At 34.0% G+C, this 22,103-nt stretch overlaps 2 protein-coding genes across 5 annotated transcripts; one reads left to right on the top strand and one right to left on the bottom strand.

Annotated features, from left to right (window-relative positions):
- Window positions 1-347: 347 nt before the first annotated feature.
- Window positions 348-6,843, bottom strand: LOC106717754 (mutS protein homolog 4-like). The gene is made up of 20 exons (XM_045680676.1): window positions 6,759-6,843; window positions 6,510-6,645; window positions 5,573-5,736; window positions 5,426-5,494; window positions 5,198-5,346; window positions 4,936-5,126; window positions 4,745-4,866; window positions 4,384-4,610; window positions 4,114-4,308; window positions 3,616-3,945; window positions 3,425-3,528; window positions 3,159-3,261; window positions 2,956-3,072; window positions 2,665-2,766; window positions 2,338-2,451; window positions 2,138-2,208; window positions 1,925-2,062; window positions 1,373-1,568; window positions 1,102-1,247; window positions 348-708 (listed from the first exon to the last, which is right to left on the bottom strand). Exons 1-20 carry the CDS (start codon window positions 6,841-6,843, stop codon window positions 348-350), a joined length of 3,120 nt encoding a protein of 1,039 aa, XP_045536632.1.
- Window positions 6,844-7,496: 653 nt separating this feature from the next.
- On the top strand, window positions 7,497-20,566 carry LOC106717751 (phosphoserine phosphatase). Of its 4 annotated transcripts, none has more exons than XM_045680615.1 (6): window positions 7,497-7,634; window positions 10,435-10,635; window positions 15,119-15,253; window positions 16,086-16,231; window positions 19,426-19,587; window positions 20,086-20,566. In XM_045680615.1, the coding sequence occupies exons 2-6, from the start codon at window positions 10,496-10,498 to the stop codon at window positions 20,187-20,189; spliced, it is 687 nt and encodes a 228-aa protein (XP_045536571.1). In that variant the 5' UTR covers window positions 7,497-7,634; window positions 10,435-10,495; the 3' UTR covers window positions 20,190-20,566. The 4 variants fall into 4 exon arrangements, with proteins under 4 accessions (XP_045536571.1, XP_045536568.1, XP_045536569.1 ...); XM_045680612.1 differs by lacking the exon at window positions 7,497-7,634 and adding an exon at window positions 9,341-9,625; XM_045680613.1 differs by lacking the exon at window positions 7,497-7,634 and adding an exon at window positions 9,341-9,513.
- The last annotated feature ends 1,537 nt before the right edge of the window (window positions 20,567-22,103 follow it).

Consider the following 22,103-nt stretch of genomic DNA (forward strand, 5'->3'; position numbering starts at 1 on the left):
GATGTGTAATACCAATAACCATAGACTAAAATAAAATTAGTAAAATACATTTAAAAAAAGGGGGCAATGTACTTAAATTTCTACTGTACTTAGATTCGTAAAGTAGTCTCCCTTAGTGAGCAATTAAAACTCACGTGATTATATTTGTTACACTGAGCCAACAAAATAATGCCATTATCTCTAAAATGAAAAAGTCCTTTCTCTAATTCATCGGAAACTACGTGTAAGAATTTATTGAATAGTCATACATATACATTGAAATAATTCTAAAATAAAACAAAATAATTCAAGAAAACAGTGCTTCAATTTAATTTATTTCAGTACCAAGGAGTAGGTAAGCGACGATTTCAACAATCTCCATCTCGAAAGCCGGCAGGGGGAGTTAGTATTATTGTTTCCAAATTTTCATTTCCGTTTAAATTTATTTCTTTAATAGTTTCTTGCATCAGTTCTTCATCAGTAGAAGTAGCATCAAAATTTTCACTTGAGCTAGAAGAACCAGCATACGCACCAATTATTTGTGTAAGAGCATCTGCCTCAACGGTATCATTTGCTGTAGCAGTACTCTCATTTGATTTATCATTTAAAATTCTTTCATCACAAATTTCCATTTCTTCTCCAGCATTATAATCTGCGTAACTTGAGTTTTTAGAATTTATATTCGTATTACCAACAACTGACTCATTAAAATCATCGTTCATGCCCAATCTGTTAACATACGGTGAACAATTAATGTGGATTTCCGTAGAGGTGTCTATTGTATGTGACAAATCTTGAAAAATATGTTCATTTTGAAAATCATTGCTTAATTTACTATCTGAAACTGTATGTAATAATTCTGTCGACGATTTAACAGATACATGACGGCTATTTGAACCATTATCATTATAATTATCACTTTGAGTATTTATATATAGCTCTGAAACGTTCGACTCATTTTTGTTTGACGATTTCATATCTTTAAAGGAGTACATTTCTTGCTTCTTCGAGTATTCCATGATCGCTTGTTCGTTATTCAAACTACTATCCGAAGATGTATTAAGAACAGGACTAACTGAATTATTTCTTTTATTTTTTTCTATCTGAATTCTTTTAATTAACTCTGGATTATTTGTTTTGAATGTAGAAACAATTTCTTGTACTTTATTTATGTTATTAGGATCTTTTCTTCTTTGTTGACTTATATCTGCTTGCAGTTTGTAGAGGATTTCATCGTCATTTTTTTCTTTAACTAAAGAACACTTTGGCTAAAAAATAAAATAAAACTGCCACAATAATTAAAAAGGTATTTGTAGATTTTAAGAATTGTGTGTAGAAATGTACAAAGTATTATGTGGAAAGTATGCTCAAAAGTTCTATTTAAAGTGATTACCGTTTGGTTCCTTGTAATCAATTCTGCCAGTTCCCGTGCAAAATTTACGGTTTCTTCAGGCAAATTGGTTTTAGCAGCTAATGCTAGGCCGTAATGTTCAATTGTTGTAACGCCGGGTTCAATTTTATGTTGATAGATCAGTCGGCGTTCAGTGCTCTCAGAATTTATAGCCTCTTCTGTTACCACAGTATATCGGCTGTTATAAAAACACAAATTTCATATTGTTGATGAATTTGGAAAGCTTAACAGTTTTACCTTGTACTTTCACTCAGGGATGATTGTATTTTTTGTACAAGTTTTTAGGCACGGTTACTAAGTTATTAACTAAAATGGATCTGCTCATTTATATCTATCTATATACATAAAAGAAAGTCGTGTTAGTTACACTATGTATAACTCAAGAACGGCTGAATCGATTTGACTGAAAATTGGTGGGCAGGTAGCTTAGAACCAGGAAATGGACATAGGATAATTTTTACCCCGTTTTCTATTTTTTATTCCGCGCGGACGGAGTCGCGGGTAAAAACTAGTATTAGATAAATGAAACCTTACTTGACTACGTTGTAATATAAGTCTTGCAGTCTCGTCAAATACAAAAAGTGGGTAACAAAAAAAGTAAACGCCTGGCTCTTTATTAGTTCTTCACAAACAGCCCAAGCTAAGCTAGTTCCTTCGTCGGAGCACGTTCCCCTAATAATGAACACTACTGATGAAAAGTGTTTTATTTAATTTAAAAAATAATATTTTTAAACTCTTTAGACATACCGACACAATTCATCTATAATAACAAGACTAGTAGGTGTCAGTCCAGCAAGGATGTGTTGGGTTTCCTTCATCTGTGGTTAAAAAAAAAATTTAACAGCCGCATGCGGAATCATAAAGTTGTCTCCCTTAGTACACTAGTAAATTATGTTTTAAAGTCTTTACTAAAGGTACCTTAGTGATAGTTCATCGATACTTCTTACCTCAATAACGTATGTAGAGGCATTGAATTCAACACTATCGTTGAACCCTATCCTAGAGAAGATACGATCGCAAAGTCTTAACACAGCGTTAGTGGCAGGTACGAAGCTTCCCAACTAAAAATATCAAATTGCTTATATTTATTATGGACCAAAGGCGAAGGACGAAAATAATTAGAGACTGGATAATGGTAAAAAAAACATTTGCGTTAATGAAGTTTTGATCTAGAACAATTATAATTAATTTATCTGGTTTTTTTGTGAAAATTGTCCTTTATTATGGGATTTGTACTTAATTATAATTACTAATACTCTTAGTACGAATTTTACCTGCGCCATAATCTGTATAATAGCAATTTGTTTTATATAAATACTTTTGCCGCCCATATTAGGACCTGTTATTATAGTAAAGTTGTATTCAGGACTGGCAAACTGAAAATAATTATTTTTTATTATGCCATTTAACTTTAGAGAAGTTTTCATTTAAAAACATTTTCAAAGAACTCAAATTAAAACAATTTTTTTAAGCCAAATGTAGTTCCGTGGAAAAAGATAACATTATCACTTTAAAGGAAAAAATTGTTTATTTGCGTAACTATGTACAAAAAATATTTTTCTTACTATGTCATTCGGTACAGGCATCGTTTGACTGTTATAGTCTAGGAGCGGGTGTACGGAGTTCCTTACTTCCAAGTAAGAATTAAACTCAGGTCTTATATAAGAACCTATTGAACTGGTCTAAAAAAAATTAAATTTATTATTTTATTTTATTTGTTTTAAAGAAATTGTTTTTCACATTTGTAAAAAATTTCTTAAGAACATACTTGAGCTAAAGCTATTAAGATATCCAGCTCGGCAACGTTCTCACAGAGTTTGTAAAGACTTGACATAAAAGGACGTAATTCTTTAAGCAATTCCGAAATTACTCTGAAATTTTATTAAATTAAAACCTTAGTTATTCTGCTAATTATAGTATTTAAACATCATCATCATCAGCTCACTTTATACGTCCCCAACGAGGGGTTCCGAGCTTACTCCAAGTTAGGGGATAGTATTTAATTTAAAAAATCAACAAATCCAAAATACAAACATGTTACTCATTTTCTGTATTTCATTGAGCGATTCCTTGGCTTGCTGATCCAGGACTACAAGTTCTTCTGTAGTCATCGTAACACTTGTCCCGTTGAAGTGAACCTTTAACACAAGTGTTTATTTCTCTATTGATTTATAAATATGTCCAGACAATTAAAAAGAACTATAAAACTACGAGAAGATAAGTACCTGAATAAATATGTCTGGTAAATCTTCAATGTTAAAGTCTCTTCTGTTCTTGGGAGCAACTGGTAAAACTATATGAAATCCTTTCATAACGTTTTGATTTAGTCTGATAGGTAAATCGTGAGATTCGCTAAGTTGTTCTACAACCTTCTGTATGTCTTCTATTAATTCAGAATACGTTCTTCTAGCAACATCTAGAAGACCGTTAATTTCGGGTCTAACAGCGAAGCACCTCTGCAAGCTGCCCATGGCACCTTTTTCAAGATGGGCATCGTCATGTATAATTTTACGAATTCGTTCGTAAATTTCGGTGTAATGAGAATTTTCGAAATCCTAATTATAAATAATGAAGGTAATAAATTATAATTATTGTTAAATTTTATAATAACTGAATCGGTATTGGATTAAATCAGCCCGTTTTTCTTTTATTAAAGTTTTGGTCCTTCGAGCAAGAAACAGATTTTTAAAATAGTATTATTTAATTTCAGAAGACTTTGTTACCATTTTTATTTTTCTCAACCTGCCACTTTCCGCGGATCTTAGAGCATCTACCAACTTTGGCACCATCTCCATTGTCGTTTTTAAAAGCAGTGTTTGGTTTAATTGCGCCTCACCAAATTTCTCTATGTTAAAGTTCGGTGGCTCCATACAGAGAAACAATATTTTATCAATTTCGGATAGCTTTTTTATTATGTCCTGCATATCACATAATAAATCAAAAATATTTGTGTTAGAAACGAAAGAAATAATAGTTTTTTATTATCACATTACCTGCAAATCAACCATCAAACCTGCGTCGTTCTCAATCAATTCCTGTACAGCATCTAATCTTGCTTCAATGAACTCTTTATCGCAAGAAGGTTGTAATATATTGGCTCTCAGTGCCCGTATACCTCCGACGGTATAAGTTGGGCCCAGTACACCAAGCAAGCAACACGACGGCCCGGCTGACGGTACTAGTGGTTGAACTAGTTCTAATTGAGTAGCTGTGCCTACATCTACCGAAAAATAATATTGACGGCTGTACAATAAATGTTGGCCTTTATTAAAAGCCATAGGGACCACACTTATGACAATTTATTATGTTTTTTTAGAAGGGTGGTCTGTAGTTCTAGATAAAGATGATGAATACCGATGATCATGGTATCCTCTGAAGAGTGGTATTCGATCTTTAAAGATTCTCTAGCGAACACAATACATTGGATATATTCGACGTACTTCAATACCGCTGCAGCTGATGTTAAAGCATAGAACCTAAAACATTTGTCATTATATTGATTAAAAATTTCAGGTAGCATTTCAACATGACTTTTCTAAACTCACTTCTGGACCACTTGCAAGCAGACCGCACTATACTGTGGGGCGCAAAGGGTTTGTATCTGTTGGCGACCGGCCGCGTCATTGAAGTGCCTTCTTTGGACTGTGGTCAAGTTGACTAACGGATAATGATCCTTAATTAGTATGTACAGCTGATTTGGTTGTGTACCTTCACAGAACGTATGCGGGACTATAATCTGAAAATTTACTTTTTATGTCAATATTTTCCATAGCAATATTTTAATACCTTAACTTTTTATGACTGTACCTCAACAGGATTGAAGTAATTGATCTTAGTCATAGTGTGTGTATACAGCAGTGTATCACTGAACTGGCAGAGTACAAGGTGAGGGTGCTTGAGATCTACCGCCGCCATGCCTATTTCCCCTCGAGCCATACCTCTACCTTCGGATATTGCTAAAACGCGTACATACGATTAAAAAAAAAAATAGGTTCTTAACGATGTAAAATGGATGTGGATTAGTTGATTTGTTACCTAAAATAACGGCGGCCTCTACCACAGAGGCGGATGTTGAGCGTGCAGACTTATTGCCGCTGTAACCACCTGACAAGAAAGATAGTGAAGGCTTGGTAATTTGTGTTTTTGTCTCTAACCAATCTCCTCCTCCATGTTGATTCTCACCTTTACTACTACTGCTTATGTATCTAATAGCCGCGGGTCTGCCCTTCGGTGTTACAAAATCTAAGGAGGTATCCGCAGCTCCGGAATCGCTCGCTAGTACCCTGGGCAGCGCTTGACCGCTTGACGAAGAATCTGGTCTCGCAGAACTTGAATTATATATTAACCTAATACAAATTTTATCGTTCAATTGGAGCAATTAGTTCCAAACATGCAACTAAGGGCATATATATAAGATGCACCCTCAATCTAAAGCTATAAATTAAGCAAATCATCTGCGCTTGCCGATATGCAGTTTAATTTTACAATATTTAATTGGTGAGATAAAATTAATTTGCAATATTCGACGAATAATTATCTATGTAACGATAGGAGAGCACGTGTTGACTGTGTGCCGACTTTAATCAATTGCAATGTTACAATGATTCATCAAAATGAACACAACTATTTCACTTTAACTAACAAAGTAATAAATTTACAAGCAGACACATAACCAAAAATATATCTTATATGCCTCGTATTACACGTCCTACATTTCCTTTGCACCCTTATCGTGAAGCGTTTGAAATGAGCGTAGGTCATAAGATAATTATAAATAGAAACAAAACGATGATGTCTCATCTGATATCTAGCGATCTGTGATATGGAATTTCGTAATATTTGTTAATCAATCAAAGTAAGAGTCGTCGTGCCAGAAAGAGTAGTACTGCTAGTAAAGCTTCAAAGCGTATAGTTAGTTCACTTTCCTTAACATAATGTTATTACTTTGTTATCGAGGATTTATAAATGATTACTCGATAAAACCCAAAAGGGGTTTTATAGCGGGGAAGTTTTGTTTCTATCCTTTTTAACACTTCTCATAAATTTTATTTATGAATAGGTCAATATTAGTAAACAAGATAAAATTAAGTTATTTAGTTGTGTAATACGTGTTACTTACTTTCGTCTCAAACCTCGCGGAACACCTTCCGGCGGTCCCATTTGATTTCGCTTTGAAATTTGAGTTCGTTCTTCAGTATTAAACTGATACCGTGGTACTATATTAGGTGGTAAAATTCTTATATCACCTCGAATGCCTGCATTCGAAATATGATCGATTTTGGAATGAATATGAAAGTACAAACGTAAGTAAAGTATATTTTTATATTTTAGGTTAAAACTTTATAACGTAACTTACGGTCATACTTACCTATAGATGCATCTTTTCTAACAAGTTCATTTTTAAATCTTTGTTTTATTTTATTACTGTGCTTATCTCGATGAACAACGTTCATCTTATTGCACTAATACGTATCAGTTAAACTAAAAATATAGACCTCTATTGGAATTATAAAACGTATTTTTTAATCTCATGAACTTTTTTGACTTTAAATTTTTCCCTCGATTTTCTTATTCAGTTTTTAACCGCATTAAGCTAATGCCGTGGTACTCATGCTGCCAAGCTTGACATTTAAGTCACCTAATGATTATCATAAGTGTAAAATTTTAGTTTTTGTAGGAAAATGAAATATCTCATTAGACTGGTTTTTTTTTTCAATTTAATAATGAGAATTAACGAAACAAAAATGACAACACCAAAGTTAATCATAAAGATGAATATACACTAGAGCATTTTCTCAAGCATTTCGATTTAATGTAATATTCTTACTAATGGTATAATACAGGTAAAAGCATAGTTTTGAAAGCACGTCTGGTTCGTGAACGGGTGATAAACTAGAACATAACATAGAGCGGCTTGTTGTTTTGTTCCAAGTAAATGCTCTAGTTTATATCTACCTTGACTCAAATAACATAGCAACATTGATTAATGTCATAACAAGTTAAAAATGTCAGTGACAGCTTAACTGAACTGAAGGTTAGGGATTACTTAGTTTTTGGTTTTAATAAAAAAATACAAGGTCCACTCCGACATGAATTTAGATGTTTTATAGTAAATATTATACTGCTTTTACAACAATAATATGAATCGCACATTAAATTTTCTTTTTGAATCATTGTGACAAATTGATAACCTAAACAAAAATATAAAACATTTGATTCTGGCCTGCAATTTCCTTATAACAAGGTAAGGTTATAATAGTTTTCTATTTATCGTTAAAATTAAGTGGATTGTATTAACCGATTTATTTTACTTAAGGTCATCGTTACCTTGGTAACCCAAGATAAACAAGTGTGTAACATACTGATATGATAATATTCTATTATGCATAGATAAGTAATAATAAATTTAATAGAATTTTTTGGCCTATGCGTACGCTAAAACTTTTAATATTCTGATACGTTCTTAGTTTGTTGTTTTACAATTTTTCTAAGTTATAAATAGAATAATAAACATAATGACTTGCATATTTTACTTTAATGGACTTTATTTGTGGCTGATCTGGTCCTCAAAACATGTCTTAATGCAATACAATCAACTAATTAGAAAAATTAAAAAAAATCTGATATAATATGAATTATAATGTTTTAAACTTTTGGAGTCAGGTATACAATGTGGTAGATAACTATAAAATGATTTAGGATGCATTATTTTATATTAATAAAGGCAATTCTTACATAGTAACTAACTGTCGCCCGCGACTCCGTCCGCGCGCAGTTAAAAAATGGGGGGGGGTATGAAAAATAGATGTTGGCCGATTCTCATAGATACCGGATAAGCACAAAAAATTTCATCAAAATCGGTCAAGCCGTTTCGGAGGAGTATGACAACGAAAACTATGACTAATTTTATATATTAGATTGATACATGCTTTGTTATACTGGTGACACAGAAAAGTAATCAACTTTTCTGACATAAATAATTTACATCTCATATGAGATCTTTATATAGGATGGTAGAAATGCATAATCTCGGCTTATGTTGACTGCTCTTGTAGCTTTCGTAAATTTTTTATCTCTATGTAGCAGTTTTTGCAGTTGTTTTATAAAATAAATATAACATTTTATCACTCTTAGTAACTATCATTATTTATAAGAAAAGACCGGTATGAAGCAGTTATATTTGGTAGCAAAGTCATGCTGATTGTATTTCCCGCTACCAATAAGAAAGATAATGTTACAAATATTATATACTAGCTTTTACCCGCGACTTCGTCCGCACGGAATAAAAAATGCACACAAGATAAAAAGTTCCTATGTCCGTCTCCTAGTTCTAAGCTACCTCCCCATCAATTTTCAGCTAAATCAGTTCGACTGATCTTGAGTTATAAATAGTGTAACTAACACAACTTTCTTTTATATATATAGATAGATGCGAAAGTTTAGATGGATGGATGTTTGTTAGAAACTCCGAATGGATTAATGAATCTTGATGAAATTTTGAATAAATATAGGACACAGTTCGGAAGGACACATGGGCTACTTTCATGTTTTTTTTTTTTTTAAATTCTGTACAGATGGAGTAGCGAGCAACAGCTAGTTGTTAAATATTTGTAGGAAAATTTTGTATCTGTTTATTTGCCAAGTAGATTGCATACTGAAAATAATTGTCCTCTTTATATTTTCATAGTCATGGAATAATTTATGTATATTTATTTACCAGAATTATTTTGCGATCAATATGTTTTTATTTAACAAACAATCTTTTATGTCTTATAAAAGTTATCTCTGCGCTTATCGGTTTTGCGCTCGGCGCAATTTCGCAAAACAAGTGTTTCCACAAACATTCCATACGCTTCTATCGCGTGTGAGCGAGATAAACGCTTGTTCGACGCCCCTACTTCGAGGATCGCTAGCGTCTGGGCATATGTCTTTCAATGAAGACGATGCCCTGACGTCATTCATAGTACGTAGCTCTCGGATAGCAGTGCTGTAGCTCGCATCACATTGTTATCGCGGGAGGCGCGTGGATATAAGGCGATAAAGATGGCCCGAGTGCACTGTACCCTATGATATCACAACCGACGGAGGCGTGTACGCGGTAGTCAACAAACGAGTTTCTTAAGGTCCTCATTATAATTAATCGACGAGTTTCATTTCGTTTGAGTCGTTCCGTGTAGAAAGTCGTATCTTTGTAAACTATCCCACATTGAGAAGAGTGAAAATGGCATTATACAGGTATCTTAAATTGCATGTGCATGATCCAACAATAAACTAGTTTTTATTTAATGTGGTGAAATGTAAAATGCAATTAATTGTATTAGATAGTTACTAAAGGCCATATTCGAGTACCTTATCAAGGTTTTAGACCACGGTCGTCATGTTATGACACTACAATTGTTTACAGTCGCTAACCGGTTGGCACCGTTAACTAAGTTCATAAACAAAAACCTTGTTTGTGCGTCTGTTTCTATATTTATCATTTGCAATGTGACCACAAGTTGCACGCGCCTCCGACCTTTAGCCACGTCAATTGTGTCATTATGTGTGTCGCAGGAAATGCCTCGTCACAGGCGTATTGGATAGTTAGAATTAACTGTAATAACACCTTTCGTGTCACCACTTCAGTATTGCATGTAACGTGATTGTTGATAGTTGTATTACAAGATAGCGAAGAGCGTGCAGAATTAACCAAAGGTTTAAAAGTTTAATCTTTTTATTTTCAACGTAAAGTGTTTATTTGATGTTATAATCCTAAGACGCAAGAAGTTGCAGATTATTAACAAAACGTGATATAAAGATGAACTACGAAACATCTGTTCCATATTTTAAAAAAAAATTCTAAGCTAATACTGACGTCGGTATTGTCGGGTTGAGATTAAACAACAGCTGATCTACTATCTTCTCTGCTACTAAAACTATATTTCATGTAGTGAATTTCGAATCGAGGGCGGCTAAACTATCCTCGAAATGTCTTGGACAATTTTCATATCATCTTAACTATGTTATGTTAAAAGTTAGAACTTTGTACTATATTATGTTTTCAGTTTAAAAAGCAACTTGCAGTACGCGACATTGAAGACGCTATCGCTGGTGTCTATCAGCGTGATGACGCCCCAGCAGACGGTGCAGGAGCTGTTCCGGACAGCGGACTGCGTGTGTTTCGATGTAGACTCGACTGTTATCCGGGATGAAGGGATCGATGAACTGGCCAGGTTCTGTGGGAAAGGAGATGAAGTTAAAAGGCTGTAAGTATTGTATATTGTTTTTTTTTTATATTTGAGCTATTTTCCATGATCTCCCCACTTCTTCAGTGGTGATTGGTCGAAAGATGGAAAGAAGAAGACGCACTAGTATAGTGAGTGCCTATTCATACTGCTCTTGAAAGCACACCAATTCATTCTAGAATGGAAACACTCATATCATTTTCTTATAGTATATCTCTACATATTTGTAGAGTCTTTTTTTTTCGCAAATTTTAGAACGTTCTTTTGTCGGCCAGTTTAATTCCAAAGTTTTTGTTATAACTTAAATTTTAAAAGGAGTCGTAATTACTTCAAGGTTGTCACTGTTTTCGAAAACAAAAACAAACTGCGTCTTGTTTTTAAACGTTGTTGATCACCACTGAGTTCCTGATAAAAGATATGTTTTATCAATTTCCTTTATAATTTTATGTAGATTTCGCATTGCCTACATTCGATGACCTAGAATAGATTGTATTTAGATTGTTACAATAACAAGGTGAATAATACTTATCCATGTTATTCTTAAAGAATAAATAAACTCGAATTATCCTTGAATTTAGATTGAATACTACTCGTCCAATGGAGACTTAATTTTCGTACATTATCTTAAATTAGCAATAAAAGGAACAATACAAAGGAATAAAGGACCCCCCTATCTGGTAATAATAATGAAGTAACAGCCCGAGCCGAGGCTCCTGAAGGAGCCCTCGAGCCTAGTTACTCTTAAACGAGGTTTAGGCTAAGCGCCATCTGCGCCCGGCCACTTCAAGCCCGGTGAAACTGTAAATGCCTCCTCAAGGCAAACAGTGACTACTCAGTCACAAAAAAAAAAGAATAAAGGACTTCTTGATTTATAAGATTTAAATTATTTTTGTTATTGTTGAATGTAAGACGCTGCATCTTATGTCAGAATGATGATAATTATATTAGGTCCTTACCAGAGCTGGGCATTAACTCGTTAATCCGTTAATCGTTAATTAACGAAGTTAACATTTTGCTTAACGGATTAACTTTTAAGTTAACTTCAAAAAGTGTTAACGCTTTTGTTAACTTCCGTTAAACTCAACTTCCGTTAATAAAAGTCCGTTAATCGTTAAATTAGAAACTTGGAGACGTGCTGTCATTTTGTTTAAATTACGTGCCACGCCACGCTCGTAAGTTCAGCTATGTTGGGCGACTGTCGGCGACTCGAATGGTGAACGAAAGAATTGATAATTGATATATGTGAAGTTTGCGTGCAAGTGTGATGCATCAGAGCGTCCGGGAAAGACGTGACCAACAGGATAAAATCAATAGAAGGTTCGAAATAGCATATTTCATTACGAGTATATAAAAGCACGAGATGTAATAGCCCACATTCAGAACGCTCTTCGTCCCTGCAATACGCCACTTTTTGAGCAACTGTATTAAATTATTTTTTTACTCGTGCTTTTTTTTAGCTTTTCCAAACTCCTGCGTTCTCTTTCCCAACTGTCAAAATAATTTCTGTTAAAAAGAAAAACAAACCACGAATTTTTTACAAAAAAAAATCATTGAAGTTTTTATGATTCATGCAAATATTTGTAAAAAGAAGCTCCTAATTTGTTACAATATCAGATTTAATGATTTGATTCAATGAATTAGGTTAGTTTTCATTTTATTTCATCTCATTAAATTTCATTTTCATTTCATATCAATAAAAATAATCTACTGAAGACTTGGTTGTTTGGGCATAGTTCCCTTTGCCTACCCAGAATGGGTGAACAAAAAAAAATCTCTGTTGGTATTCTTTTACGGTTGGCGCCATTTTCCAAACATTTTAGTTAGTTGAGTTTATTGTGTTTTTATTATTCTATTAAATTGCTTCATTTTTTCGCAACTGTATCAAAAATAGTTGTTTAGTACACGTGCGAAACTGTCATTACAACTTGTTCCAACTGTCAACCCTCACCTTCGGCTGCGCCTCGGCTCGGGTAGACATTTGTCGGAACTCTTTGCAATGACAGGCTTTCCGCACTCGTAATGAAATATACTATACTACTATATACTATAATGCATTCATACTTGTCTCTAATACTAATGTGTAGTTTTAAACAAGTGTCGCCACAATAAGTGTGAAATTAGTATGTATAATTTTGTTATGGTTAACTGTTAACGATTAACTTTAACTTGCGTTAAATTTTCGAGATTTTAACGCTTTAACGATTAACGAAGTTAATTTTTTAATTAACGAATTAACGATTAACGAAGTTAACTTTTCGATTAACTGTGCCCACCTGTGGTCCTTACATATGAAATTGGCGTTTTGTATGGGAGGAACAAAAAGTCGAATATTTTTTAATATAATATATTTAATTAATCAAAGTATGAACCATTATTTTCTATGCACTTTTGCCATCTCATAGGTAGTTCACTGATCCCTTTACTAAAAAAACCAGTCGGACGGGAATCAATAAAATCTTTGAAGGCGATTTGGACTGCCCCATCGGAGTTGAATTTTTTCCCTTGCAAGAAGTTATCCAAATTTCGAAAAAAATGGTAATCTGTTGGAGCAAGGTCCGGGGAGTACGGAGGATGTCTTAGACTTTCCAATTGAAGCTCTTCTAATTTAGTAGCCGTCTGTTGCGCAGTGTGTGGTCTAGCGTTGTCGTGAAGCAGCAGTGGCGTGGAGCGATTGACCAGCCTAGGTTGTTTAGCCGCTAGCTTTTCCATCATGGTTTGCAATTGCTGACAATAGACATCAGCCGTAATAATCTGGCCAGATTTGAGAAAACTGTAATGAACAATACCGGCACTAGTCCACCAAACGCTTACAAGTAACTTTTTTGGGGTTAATTTTCGCTTGGGGCAGGATTTGGCTGGCTGGCCAGGATCCAACCATTGCGCCGAGCGCTTCCGATTATCGTAAAGAACCCATTTTTCATCACAGGTAATGATTCGGTTTAAAATACCTTCATTAATGTACCGGTTTAGTAATGTAACGCAACAGTCGACGCGCGTTTGCCGGTTTGCTTCAGTCAATTCGTGAGGTACCCACCTTTCAAGCTTTTTAATCTTCCCAATTTGCTTCAAGTGAATTAAAACAGTTTTATCACTAACATCGCAGCCTGCAGCTAACTCGGACGTGGTTTGCGATGGATCCGCTTCCACAATAGCCTTCAACTCTTCATTATCAACTTGAGTCTCAGGCCGTCCACGGGGCTTGTTCTGCAGATCGAAATTTCCAGAACGAAAACGTTGGAACCAAAAACGAACTGTGTTTTCTTTTGCAACACGACCGCCATACACATCATTCACCCTTCGAGTCGTTTCCGCAGCACTAGTGCCACGGCGGAACTCGTACTCGTAAATAATGCGATATTTTAAGTTTTCCATTTTGTAAAATGAGTGACGCAAACAGAAAAAAACAGAAGAAAAAAAACAAATGAATGACGGTCATCGAACCACAAATACATGAGTCTATAGCTGTACAAATTTGAATTTGGAATTCCTTACCAAAGAGGAGAAATTCGTGATTAAAGTGGCCAGTACGAAAAACGCCAATTTCATATGTAAGGACCTAATATTTAATATTATTTGATACATTAAAATTGTTTATTAATTATCTGTGTTGTTGAAATTAATGTGTGCATCAACATATTATCCTTGTCCTTATCCCACTCACGTGGGGTCGGCGCACCACGACTTATAAACCTTAATGCCTGGTTTATTTACATTATGCCAGAACAGTAGGAAAATATATCTCAAATGGTACAAGAAATCTGCTAATATTTTACTAAAAGTATATTAAGTAATTGCTTATATTCTTTCCTCTGCACGCTTCATTCTTATTTTTTAACTGTGATTACGGGTCATTGTGATGTCACGTTTAAAACCGCTTTGAACTAGTTCAACAGTTTGCTTGTTCCACGATTGTGTTTAATTAATTTAGGATTTACCATCTAATATTTTTTTCTTTAATTTGTATGTGTTAAATTGCCGGAATAAATTTACAACTGGCTATCCTTTGGCTGTATATGGCCAGTAGTATTCGTAGAAACTGAACAGTAAATAAAGAGTGTGTGTTCAAAACAGTTTATTAGTTTCCTTACTAAAAAATCAAAAAACCTTGATAATTAAAGCGAATATTTTCTGCGATTGGGATTCCGCATGCAGCGATTGACTTGTTATCGTTGACGACTTTAAAATTTACTATCACGTGTCCGATGGCGTGTTCGGTCCGCGTGTAAAATCCATATATCAGTCGACGAAAACGTGTGCGATTTCTTTGTTACAATAACAGAAACATTATTTTTATTGTTGTTTGAATCAATATTTTTTTGGTTTCATTTTATTTCAACAAACACCTATTGGTCTGAAGGGACCAAGCAAATTATGTTTATCGTTCCCTTAAGTTCAAATTCTGGCTGGCCAATTGGGGTACCTAGATTTTTTGACAAAGTTTACGTTACCAAATTCCTGTGCGTATGTTTGATGACAATTTCTACATATAAATGTCTTGTTACAGTACGGCAGAGGCTATGGGAGGTAGCATGACGTTTCAGGAGGCTCTGAAGAAAAGGTTGGACATCATTAGACCTAGCGTCAGTCAGATCCGACAGTTCATTGCAACTTTTCCCATTAATCTTACGCCAGGAATTACGTAAGTGTCTTCAAATTACATCTTAATATTATAAACTTGTATGTCCTGGAAGAAGTAAATTACAAAAGGAATATCTGGTTAACACGATTATTAGGACTTCTAAGTGAACAGGCAGCTTAAGTTGGTAGCACTGAATGTGTTAAGATTATTAAAATAAATTTCAAGATCCAATTCCACTCTAGGTACAATGCATATGCAATACAAGAAATGGAAACAAGTCATCGACCCACTTAAAACATTGTTTACATTTCATCATCGGATGATACGCTTATAGTTGGTCACTATCTAGTCCACACCGCTTCGCCGCGCCGACCTGACCTCGACCCTGGTGATAGCCCAGTCTCTTTTTGCGGGTCATCTATAACATTTCTATTAGTTTATATACAACGAAATTAAGCTAGCTTGAGATATTTTTTCTTGATGTTTGGTCCTAGTGTGTAACTCTATATGTAAGGTGTTTCAAATGATTGTAGTCGACTGAGTGTTTGTTTTGCAAGTTTTTGGTACATCCCCGACTGATAATTAAGGACAGGAAAAAGTAATATCATATATAAGTGGATATCAACGTAACAATAAACGAGGGGAAGTACATTTAACCGTAAACTGTATAATGCAAAATGCAACTAAAAGGAAAAGGAAAATAGTTGCCGTTAACATAAAAGCGTAAATAATATGCATTGTATGTTATTTTTTATTCTGTTAACTTTCAAGAAAGTATCTTTATTAACTTCCAAAACCATAATTTTTCTTCTATCTTCTAAAATGCTCTGCCTTCTATTCAATCAGTCTTGTCTATGTCAAGGCAAATTAAAGACTAATGTGTTATTCGCAGGCAATTAGTAAAGGCGTTACAAGATAGAGGAGTCACGGTGTATTTGGTGTCCGGAGGATTCCGTTGTCTCATAGATCCCGTGGCGGAGTTGCTCAACATCCCAGTCTCACATGTTTACGCTAATAGACTCAAATTCTTCTTCAATGGTAAGTTTATTAAGATCTCATATTTTTAGACTAGTGGTCTTTTTCGGCTTCGCACGAGTTTTTTTAAGCAACAGTGTTATATTTCAATATAGGTATGTTACTCAAGGATGATGTAATTTTATCAGATTGTTTGTCATTTATAATCTGTTCTCCTGTATCTGTCGTATTCCTCTTCAGACCTTTTGAAGAGGAAGGAGGAGGATTGAAGGCTTTGAAGTACCTACACTTCCTGTTAGTTTTATAATCTATGTTTCATCGTATCTTCACTGTCTTAATCTATAGAATCCAATACGTGATTCTATAATTGTTGAAATGTCCATTGAAGAACATTTGACTTTGATTAAAAATGTCTTATATTATTTTGAAATGTTAGCAAATTGATAACGTAACCGCAAATATCAGGTTTGTTTCATATCACGCCACATTATTGCGGTCGTGAGAATGTGATTAATACTGGTCGTAATGTTGTTATTAAAAAGTTTTGTATGTAAAAAAAATATATATACTATGAGTATTAGTTTTTGTGATTCTCGAATAGATCGTAACAAGGAGAAAGTTTATATTAGAATGAATTAATATTTATTGATTTAAATTATTTTAATAATCCTTTAGATGGTCCTGTAGGGTAATCTTGTAGGGTAATACTTTCGAGGGCAATAATAAAACGTGGACGTGGTAATAGGATACGTGTTTGGTTAACATTTTATAAAATTAATCACGCACTGAAATCGTTCTGCGTAGGCTGGAAATTCCGCTTTTGTTGTTTAAGATTACCACTTTATAAGCGTAGTACCCACAATAAGAAACTAATTAGTCAAGAAGTTATATAATGGTTGCTTTAGAAATTTGGTAAAAAGTATTTATTATTCAAAATATATAAATAATTTTCAAGTAAATAAACAATTTTTGTTTTGAAGAAACAACTCCCTATTGACGTCATCATTGTCGCATATCACTAGATGACCTATGTTGTTATTTTTCGAATCCGTTTGCATTAGTATTTTAATATAGCAACTAGTACGATAAAAAAAATATTTGCAGTTTGTAATCTAAGATACGATTTTTTTGATTAGCGAAATTTTCCATGTTGTCGAAGGTCAGCAATGATTTTTTTTGCATATGTAATTGTTTAAAAATAATTCGGAGCACGTTGAAGTTAATTTATATAGGAAATAAATGAATTGCAGTCTTGTTTGTTCAATGTTTTCATTCGCATAGTTGTGATTGAGGTCGACATGTTATCGTGGTGATATGATTAAGGAATGTTTTACAAATGCGTTATTTTTTAACACATTAAATAACAGCTGCAGAAGTTTGAATCGTTGTCACAAAACGGTTACATATCATGTTATCTCAATTTTTTCAAAGCTACTGAGAGGGATGTCAAGTTTTTGCTTGAGTGTTCCGACCATCTTAAATTTTACACATCCTTTATTTGTGTAGAAGACGTGGCGGTTTTCCTTAAATTGCAAGGTAAATAAATAACCTTGTTTTTACACAAAATGGTAAAATCTTACTTATTATTTTTCGTTGTTTGATTATTATCTCTGTTACAAAATATTTATAGTAAGACGGTAGCGTTTGGTACACAAGTTGCTCCATACTTTTCCATTCCATAAAAAAAAAGTCTATTAATAAGTTGTATCTTACTAAAATGTGCGATAAATGCGAATATTTGGATGGATGGATATTTGTAAGAAGGCATCTCCAGAACGACTGCTTGGATCTTGCTGAAATTTGGTATATATAGAACATAGCCTGGAAGAACATAGACTATTAACTAAGTTTTTTTTTAAATTCCGCGCGAACGGAGTCGCGTCCGACGTAACCTATAAATTTAAAATTAGATTGTAATATTGCACTATTTACAGACATTTATTGATAAGAAACATCGAGGGGGGCGTCATTGACATATGAACTAGCTGATAGACGTCTTATATACATAACTCAACTCTGCGGGTTTTTAAATCACTAATATACTTGAGCCGGCGAAAATATTCCATGCACGCTTATCGATTATTTTTTTATCGTTGTATCGGTTTACATATTGGACTAAATTTGCCTAGTAACATAATTTTATTAACACGTTTCATGCCATTACGATTTTTTCGTACGAAAATGAAGTTGCGAGGCGAGTTGTTGACACTGGACGTTCAAATTAGAGGGCAGGTTACCTATGCTATAAAATATATGAATCTTACTGATGTTATAAATGCGAAAGTTTATATTTAATTTATGAACAGTTTATATGTACGGTTGTATGTTTGTCTGAAGGTATTTTCGGATCAACTGATCATGATGAAATTTGGTACAGATGTAGAACATAGTCTGGAAGAACACATATGCTTCTTAATACGTTTTTTTTAATTCCACGAGTATGGAGTCGCGTTTTTTTTTTTTCAATTTTTATTTTAATTCAATTATTATTACGTTTTATTCGTTAAGTAATTAGTTATTTTCTCACAGATTAATTAACTTTAACGGGTAACGATGTATTCTATACATTCATAACTGTTTACAAAATTCAGAATGGAATGAAAATTGATAAAATTATATATAACCAATTAGTTTCTTACCACGCAGTACAAATAAAAGCAAATACTTCGATGATGAAAAATTTGCCGAGAGTTGCTATAGGATCTTAGTGATCACGTAAACAAAATAAACAATTGCTAACTTGCTATCACTAACACGCGTCTGCTGCGTGTTTGTTGACGTGCGTTTTACGTACATCTGGGACAAATACACGCAGACTTGTTTTTTACTAATATTGTTTTCATTTTAGTCTCGAATAACAGCTCAAGGTCAAGGTTAACATTTTAGTGCCTCGCCCTGCAAGTTCACATTATAGAAAATAGTGGCAGTGAAAGTGTTAATCTCTCGAATCATATGCTTGTAGAACACACTGTGATTTTGTACCTTTTTGTCAATACTCTATTGTTCAGAAATATTATAAATTAGAATTTACTAGAAAGATTTTAAAATGGCGGCTAGTACAGGACGACAAATTGTAGCTAGGCTTCCAAACAACATAAAACTTTGGCTTAACTAGGGCTTTTTATTTTACTTATTTATCCTAAGACTATCCAAGTATCCCACATGTATTTCTATATTTTTATTTGTAATGATTTTGGTCAAGTATTTTTTTACATTGTTGAACCAATTTATCTGATTCGTTTATGAAATTATTTTAGGTGAGTACGCGGGTTTTGATGAAAACGAGCCGACTTCCCGTTCGGGTGGCAAGGGGCTGGTTATCCGGCGGCTGAAGGAACAGCACGGGTACCAGCGGCTCGTCATGATCGGAGACGGAGCTACCGACGCAGAGGCCAGCCCGCCCGCTGATGGCTTCATAGGTGAGATAAGCAAACTGTTTACCACGTTAAAGGCTCCTGACTCGGCTTGCGAGTTGGAGCTTGGTATGTCGTCTCTATGTTGGAAAAAGTTGAATCAGGAAGAAAACGAGCTCGTTACTTAATTTGCGAGCTCTCTGAAGTTGACCTCAGTTTGGACTATTTTTACAGTCTACTTTGCATTCCGAATCACAACTAGACCCGTATTTTCTATTGTAAAAAGATATAACGATTTTTATCTTTATTAATTCACTTTGTAACAAAAATTTCTATTTCGATGGCTCCTACGTAAAGTATCCTAAGCCACTATTTTGCGATTTCATGTTTTTTTTTATAACTTGCCAAAAAAAGAAGAAAAACTGTAAATTTTGGTTGTCTATTGCTTGTTCATGTTTCATGCGTCGTAATTAATTATGCTTAAATGTTGCAAAACTTGCGTTTCAAACATACGATAGTTTACGTAGGAGCCATTGATTTAATTTTTTTTTAATATTTTTCCAGGTTTCGGAGGTAACGTGATAAGAGAGGAAGTAAGGAAGAAGGCGTTGTGGTATGTGACCGATTTTCAAGAGCTCCTCACCTCCCTTACGATTCAAGCGAAGTGAGACGCATGCAATTTTAGACTTTATTGCCATCGTAACACGTTCGAAAGTAACGTGACGATTAGATAAATTTGACAATGGTTGTTCCAAGCAGTGTAATTTATATCTTATAGTTGTAGTGTTAAGAGCGGAATTCGATTGCGCATTTATTTACGTGCTCGTATGTTATGTGATGTACTAGAAGTACAAATTTTTTAAGTATTGTCAGGGACCTAGTCCTGATTCCGGAGATGTCATTTAGTGAACGATCTCTGTGTTTCCACTGCCTAAATACATGTAGAAAAACACAATATAGAAAAACACTATGTTTCTTCAAATGTGTTTCGGCAGTGGAAATACATGAGAGCAAAAATAACAAACGTAATTAGATGTGAAAGCGGTTTTTTTTATGTATTTTAAATTTATATTTATTTTACAGTTAGTTGAATTTAGTTATTTCTGTATAATTTTATCCTCTGATGAATCATTTTGTAGTTAATTTAATGTAAGGACAAGTCTGTTGTATTTTTGTCACTGATCTCTAAAAATGGATAGGCAATGACAGCTGTTGATATTACGTTACAGTTAATTATATCTATATTATTAGTTCGAATCCACCCCACCGTTACAAACTGCTACCATCAACGTCATAATGGCGAAAATCAAATAGGCACAAAAACTACTAGTTACAACCAGTCCATTTGTAGAGATCAGATTTTCATATTTTTGAATTTTATGTTTGGAACGTTGAAGTTGTGATGTTTTTCGAATGTTATTTTGAATTGTTTTAGACAAAAATGGCTGTGTACTTCCTAGTTTGGTAAAACAAATAAAGTATTTTAAGAATATTCCTTGTTTTATTTGAGTTTACACATTTTTAATATACGTTTAAACATTTTAGTTGTATTCGAGTTACAATTAAAATTGCAGCCTTTCCTTTCCATTCTTCTTTTACTTTACATTGTATTAATACGCCTGTCGGAATTTAATTAAACTTTTGCTCTTCCTTTTTGGTAGGAGTTTTTGATCAAAAATAGTTACCTTCGTTTTCCTCATTCCGAATTCGCCGATAAATATCGTATATTTCAAACATAAATAGATGAGACAGTCTTGTTTACAAATATTTTTCACTAAAATATTATTTTTCTAAACTACTACTAAAATGGTATATTATGGACTATTGATGATTATAGAATATATGAATTTAAAAAATATTATTTTAAGCTGCATATTAATCATGCATTTGAATGAAAATTTTGGCGTAGCAGTACTTGGTATATAAATATAATGCTTAAATGTTAAAAGTACAAGATGGTATGAATTTATGTGTTTACGAGTAATTCGTACAAATGAACTCAAGAATTCCATCGATACTGAGATGATCGCCGGATGCGCGCACGCCGCCGTCGGGCGAGCCGGGCGGCAAACGTATAACCGTCGTATTTCGAACTTTCAACTCTAAAAATACATGTTTGGTGACCCCGCGCGACTCGGCCGCAGTCGCGACGCGCTCGGAAAGGTCAAATCTCGCCCGACATGTCGCGGCCCATTGTTTCGCGCCGATAATTTACGTTTAACCGATCACAGATTACACCATAATCGGTTTACCGGTAACCGGTTGTCGTGAATCGATTTATTGTGATTATTTTTATGGCAATGTTGAAGCAGTGCGTTCTAGTGATGTGATGCTATACGATTTATGTCGGATCAATATTAGTGAAGATAAGTGTAGTGTTTATACAGCCCAAATTAGAATTATACGTTTCGGTACATATTGAAGGCACTATTATTAGGGTTTCTAATTATTATGATTTTTCTCGATATTCATTTTAAATAATTAATCGACTAAAAAAATACAAATTTCATCAAATTCTTATTGTCTTAATAGAAATATATTTGCTTTGCTGTTCAAATGAAATTGAATTTTTTTTCATTAAA

The sequence above is a fragment of the Papilio machaon genome, chromosome 13 (genome assembly GCF_912999745.1).
Source record: "Papilio machaon chromosome 13, ilPapMach1.1, whole genome shotgun sequence".
Taxonomy (NCBI): domain Eukaryota; kingdom Metazoa; phylum Arthropoda; class Insecta; order Lepidoptera; family Papilionidae; genus Papilio; species Papilio machaon.